General features: G+C 40.6%; 1 protein-coding gene across 1 annotated transcript in view; it reads left to right on the top strand.

Annotated features, from left to right (window-relative positions):
• The window catches only part of LOC119586576 (abnormal spindle-like microcephaly-associated protein homolog), a 31,066-nt gene that overhangs the window by 19,916 nt on the left and 4,502 nt on the right, over positions 1 to 6,648 (top strand). Inside the window, exons 19-21 of the mRNA XM_037935329.1 lie at positions 19 to 189; positions 888 to 3,263; positions 3,758 to 6,646. Of these exons, the coding sequence (XP_037791257.1) occupies positions 19 to 189; positions 888 to 3,263; positions 3,758 to 6,646 (5,436 nt within the window). The remainder of the gene's footprint in view (positions 1 to 18; positions 190 to 887; positions 3,264 to 3,757; positions 6,647 to 6,648) is intronic.

Below are 6,648 nucleotides of genomic sequence, written 5' to 3'. Positions count from 1 at the left end.
TTGATTGGTTCTTTGCAGGCTCACATGCAGTCGGCAATTGTGATACAGCGCTGGTGGCGTGGCAAACGGAAGCTGAAGCAAAAAGCCTTGTATGAAAGAGCTGCTGTTGTCTTGCAAGCTCACTGGAGGAAGAGAATGGCAATGAAACTCCTGCAGAAACATCGAGAGAAAAAGGAATTGGAAAGGAAGGTATGGGATTGGGATGGTTTTTATCATTTTTGCATTTAATTGGTGTGATTTTATATAATTTTGTGAGACTCAGTTAGAAAGCATTTCCTTGTTTATTTGGTTATTAAAAAAAAAATCCATAATAAGTTTCTATTGTTTTGGTTGACCTGAGAAGAGATTTAGTTTTTGGTTCAAACTTGAGGAATTGAGTGCATGTAGGCACTCAAGATGTTTAGGCACTATACAGCAGAAGTGAATAGAAATTTCAAATGGGTGTTGATTTGAGCTTGATGCTAGTCTGTTACATTTTTCAATTTTATTTATGAACTTTGTTAATCAAGTAAAGAAGATTTTGTGATATTATTTATGAGGTGATGCTTTTTAAGCTGGAGTTGCTATTCCTTTGAGTCTCTGTTAATGCTGTCTAGTAGGTTTCATCTCTCATTAGGTGGACTTTAAATCATCACAGTTTTAAGTTTCTTTGTTTTGTTTTCTTACTTTTTGTAGCTATATAAGGAGGAGGAGGTGTTGGAGTGGCTTGCTGCATGCTCTTGCATGATGATTTCATATCATGGGAGAAGCATGGTGTGAACCTAAGCAGTGATATTGTTTATCATGTATCTTTTTAGCTTTTTCACTTCTATTCAGTTTCATGCTTGATAAATAAAACTACTGCTGTTCCCATTTTGTGTAGAAATAATTTAGTATCCAATTTACAGCATCGTGCAGCCCATGTCATCCAGGCTGCTTACCGACGCTATATTGTGGGACGATACTTTAAGCAGTCCCAAGCTGCATTATGCATCCAGAATGCCTGGAAGGCCTACACCCAAAGACTGGCTTTCCTTAAAGCAAGAAATGCTGCTGTCATCATCCAAGCTGCTTTCAGAGGCTGGAAATGCCGAAGACAGTTTCTTGTGACCAAGCGCGTCATCATTCACATTCAGAAAGAATATCGGAGGAAGTTAATTGTCAGGAGGCTCACCCAAGAGTACAAGCAGAAATGTAAGGCCATTATTTCAGTGCAAAGGTGGTGGAGGAATGTTCTCAAGAAAAGAGAACATGAGAGAGAGTTGAGGGAGCACCAAGCAGCAGCAACTATCATAAACTTCTTTAAAATGTGTGTTCAGAGGAGATCTTTTATGGAAAAGTGCAAGTCGATCATTCTTCTGCAGTCACATGTTCGTAGACTACAGTGTCAAAAGAAGTACACCAACACCTTCAAGTCTGTAATGCTGATACAGACCAAGTGGAGAGCTACACTCTTAGCACGTGAAGTGAGGACACAATACCTGGAACTACGTGAGGTTACAATAAAACTACAAACTCACATTCGCGGCTACTTGGCTCGTAAGGAGTATGCTACTATTAGATCAACAGCCATTACCATACAGAAGACTTACAAAATGAAGAAACAGAGAAAGACATTCCTTGAATTGCAAAAAGCTGCCTTAATTTTGCAGCAGAGGTGGAGAAGTAGAAAACAAATGCAAGAACATCGAAACAAGTACCAGAAAATACGAGAAGCAGCTGTGAAGATTCAGGCTTTCAGAAGAGGCTATAAAGTTCGTAAGACATTAATAGAGAAGCAGAAAGCAGCAGTATGTCTTCAGGCTAATTATCGCATGTGGAAGGAAAGAGAAAGTTACAGAAAGAGAAGGAATGCTGTAATATTATTACAGACACACATAAGAGCATGGCTGTACATGAGGCAAGATCGAGTGTATTATCAGAGTATAAAGACTGCGGCTGTCTTTATTCAGGCCAATTGGAGAGGGAAAGTAGTTCGTGAAGAATTTTTGCTTGTAAAGAGATCTGCTGTACTTATTCAGGCATTATTTAGAGGCTGGAAGGTAAGAAGACAATACAACAAGGAGGTAAATGCAGCAATCTCTATTCAGAGATGGTATACAGCAACAAAAGCTATGAAACAAGAAAATGAAAAATATAAGAGGTTAAGGTCTAGTGCAATTATCATCCAGTCTATCTTTAGATCATATCAAGAAAGGAAATGTTACTTGAAAACACTGAAATCAGTGACAAAGATTCAAGCTGCTGTTCGAGGGTGGTTAAAACACCAACAGTACATGAAGCTAAGAGCTGCTGCTGTAATAATCCAGCAAAGATATCGGGCAAAGAAACAGATGGAAGAACATCTGAATGCCTATAATGCTATGAGATCTGCTGCTGTCAGGATTCAGTCACAGGTGAGGATGTACTACTGTAGGAAGCAGTATCTTGATAAATGTAGTGCAGCAGTAGTCATTCAGAAGTATGCAAGAGGTTTTACAGCCTTCAGGAAATATCAGCATCTGAAAAAGAATGTGAACGTCATTCAGAGATATGCCCATGCATGGTTAGAGGCAAGAAAGGTACAACAACAATACCAGGAACTAAAGCAGGCCACTGTTTTGCTGCAGGCACATATCAGAGGGTTCCAACTTAGACAAAACTTAAAGAAGAAGAGAACAGCTTGTATTATGGTTCAGAGTATGTATAGAATGAAGAGGGAACAGAGGCTTTACCAAAGAAAGAAAGAAGCTGCTATTAAAATCCAGAATGCTTACAGAGCTTACAGACTAGGAAGGGATGTACACAGCCAATACATAACCCAAAGGAAAGCAAGCATTAAGATACAAAGTTACTGGAGGATGTATCAAGCAAGAAGTTGTTATAGTAAAAAACGTCAAGCTGCAATCACAGTCCAACAGCACTACAGAGCATGGAACCTTGGTTGTGAAGCTTACAATGAGTATCAGAGGAGAAAGAAAGCCTGTATTGCTATTCAAGCTTGGCTAAGAATGCTAAAGGCTAAGAGGCAGTATGCCATGAAACAAAGAGCTGCCTTGGTTATTCAGCAGCATTACAGAGCCATTGCATTGGGCAGAAAGGCACAGAGAGAATTCCACACCCTGAAGACTGCCACCATTAAAATACAGTCAAAATACAGAATGCACAAGCAACAGGCACAGTATCAACAACAAAGATCTGCTGTTTTGGTTCTTCAGAAGTACACTCGAGCATATATGGCCATGAAAGCTGAACAAGAAATGTTTGCAGCCAAGAAAAGAGCAGCAATAGTTATCCAGGCGACGGTATGTATCAAAGAGTAACGTGCTTCTCTATTGTGGATGTGTGTATTTCTGTGTGTGTATGCATTGTTTTTTTGTAGCTGTGATGAAAATGAACTTTCTTAGGTAATATATTTTATTGGTTTTATAAAAAATTAGCACTGCACATTCTTACTGTTGTGAAATAATTTTAATACACTCGGAATGGTAGATAGCATATTCTCATGATTATTTATTCATGTAGTGTATGGTAGATTTTGTTTTAACAAAATCCTACTTCAGGTATTCTTGGCAATTAAAAATATGTATATACTAACATATATTGTGTACATTTTAGGTTTGCACAGGAATATTGTAGGGAGCTAACATGTGAAACACTTAAAGGAAATAACTTACTAACCCCTAAAAAGCATTATGTCTTGGATATTTATTTATCTTGTTGAAATCTTCACATTTATATATAATTAAATAGTATTTACAATTCATTTTAAGCACATCACCTTTTACATTTTTTCCAGGTCAGAGGATGGCTCCTACACCGAGATTACAATCTGGAACGTGCTGCCTGTATCAGAGTACAAACTTGGTTCCGCTGCCAGCTAGCCCACAAAGCATACCTGGCCCAGAAGAGGGCATCACTCACAATTCAGCGGTACTATCGTGCATATAGGCTAGGGAAGCAGGTTCAAGATGAGTACAAAATAACAAGAAATTCAGTAATTTTCCTGCAGGCTACCACTAAAGGTTATTTAGTAAGGAAGCACCTCAAAGAGAGACAAAGGGCAGCAACTGTCTTGCAAGCAAGGTTCAGAGGAAGGAAGGAATACCTGTCATACAAGAGGAAGAAGGCTGCGGTTCTGACCCTTCAGCGGTATTATAGAAACAAAATGTTAGGGGACAGTGTACGGCAACATTTCCTGGAGATGCGAGAGAGCATTGTGTCTATACAAGCTCTGGCAAGGGGTTATCTTGTGAGGAAGGAAATGAAGAGAAGGTCAGATGCTGCTTTGGTCATTCAAAGCTTCTGGAGGATGCACATCCAGCAAAATAAATTTGCAAAACAAAAGGCTGCTGCAGTTATTCTCCAAAAGGCTTATAGAAGTAATTGCTTGACCAAATTGGCTGTAGCAGATTATAAGAAAACCAAGTCAGCTGTCTGTTTACTTCAGGCTTGTGTCAGAGGGTACCTGGCTAGAAAATTGTTAAGAGAACAGGCAAATGCAGCTATATGCATTCAGTCATGGTTCCGTGGATGGCAGCAGAGGAAGTTGTATGTGCATCAGAGACATGCAGCAATTACAATTCAGAAGCATTGTCATGCATACTTTGTTGGCAAAAGGGTAAGACAAGAATACCTGTATGACAAGAAATGTCTTGTTAAATCACAGGCTGTTGTGAGAGGATTCCTTGTCAGACAAGGTTTGAAGAAACAACAAGCTGCTGCCACTGTTATACAGGCATACATTCGTAGACATCTAGTAAGGAAGCAGTACCTGCAACAAGTGGAAGCTGCTACTTCCATTCAAAGATGGTATCGTGGGTATATATTGACACAGGAGATTCACCAGCTGTACAAGACGAAACGCTCTGCTATAATAACCATTCAGTCTGCTGTGCGTAGATTTTTAGTAAGGAAAGACCTAATCAGAAAACATGAAGCTGCTACAAAGATTCAAATGAGAACCCGGACATGGCTGGTACGTCGACAGTATGTGAAATATGTGAAAGCAGTTAAAACTATACAAGTTCACTGGCGGGCAACATTATTGATGAAAGAGGAGCGTGAACACTATCATACTGTGCGAGGAGCTTTTGTCAGAATTCAGGCCATCTGGAGAGGGAGACTTGTGAGAAAGAAGCTTGAAGAACAGCATATTGCAGCAACTGTCATTCAGTCTCATGTTCGTAAGTTCCTAGAGTACAGGAGATTTCAGAAGATACAAAATTGCACAGTTCAGATACAAAGATGGTGGCGCAACATTCATTTGAGTTTGACAGTACGCAAAGAGTATATGAGAAAGAAGGAAGCTGCCCTTGTTATCCAGTCAGAAGTGCGAAGATTTTTAAGGAGGAAGAAGGATGAGAGGGAAAATAAGGCTGCCACAATCGTACAGGCTCAGTACCGAGGTTATGTCCAGAGACAGAAATATCTGAAAAAAAGGCAGAATGCTATAAAGATCCAAAGATGGTGGGTATTGCTGAGAGAGAAACAGAGAGTACATGGGGAATACATAAGAATTCGAGAAGCAACTCTGATATTGCAAGCAGCATTTAGAGGGATGAAAGTGAGAAGAGCCATTGAAGTGCAAAGAAAGGCACAGGTCAGAATTGCATCCACCTTTAGAGGGTGGCGTGTCCGTCAAGAGCATTTCCAGAAAGTCCAGGCTGCAACTATATTGCAGAGATGGTGGAAGGGAGTAAGGCTGGCTAGAGAAGAAAGAGAGAGGTATTGTTTAGTAAGAAATTCAGTGATCAGAATTCAAGCTATTGCTCGTGGCATGATGGTGCGCAAGGCAATCTCCCAAAAGCACAAAGCTTCAACTAAGATTCAGGCAGGTGTGCGAGGCTGGTTGTTACGAAGAAAGTTCCTCAACACTGTTCACAGTGCTATAACTATACAGAGGTGGTGGAGGGGTTTAAAGAAAGTGAAAATGGAACAACAGGAATACCAAGCTAAGAGAAATGCCACCATTACACTCCAGAAGTGCTTCCGTGGACTGGTGGTACGTAGGAGATATGTTCAGAAGCGTGAAGCATGTGTGAAGATCCAAACATATGTCAGGCAATGGTTAGTTCGTCAGAGATACTTGAGAATTGTGCAAAGCTCAGTCTTGATACAGAAGTGGTGGAGGAGCATTAAGGAAACAAAGGAAAAACAGAAAAAATACCAGATGACCAGAGAAGCCACTGTGATCATACAGGCATACTTCAGAGGCATGAATGTCAGACGTGAGATGAAACATCGCAGGGAAGCAGTCGTGAAGATCCAGTCCTACTTGCGAGGTTGGCTGGTGCGCAGAGAATATGCAAGGCAGGTCAAGAAAGTAGTTACTATCCAGCGTTGGTGGAGAGCTACAAAACTAACCAGAGAAGAGAGCCTAAGATACATAAAAATGAGAAATGCAGCTATTGTCATTCAGTCATATGCCAGAAGGATGCAAGTCACCCAAGCATTGAAGAAGCAGAATGATGCAGCCTTAAAAATTCAGGCTTACTTCCGCCGTTGGTGTGTCCAGAGAGACTATCGACACAAGATGGAAGCTGTTGTCAAGCTGCAGAGGTATTGGAGAGGAGCATACCAGACATTACGAGCACAAGAACGATATATATATATGAAGCGTGCAGCGGTCATTATTCAAGCAGTGTGGAGAGGAAGACAAGCCCGCCAGGTGCTTAAGCGTTCCAAGGC

Source organism: Penaeus monodon, chromosome 21, assembly GCF_015228065.2.
Source record: "Penaeus monodon isolate SGIC_2016 chromosome 21, NSTDA_Pmon_1, whole genome shotgun sequence".
In the NCBI taxonomy this organism is placed as follows: Eukaryota; Metazoa; Arthropoda; class Malacostraca; order Decapoda; family Penaeidae; genus Penaeus; species Penaeus monodon.
This window is presented reverse-complemented; position numbering and strand designations above follow the sequence as displayed.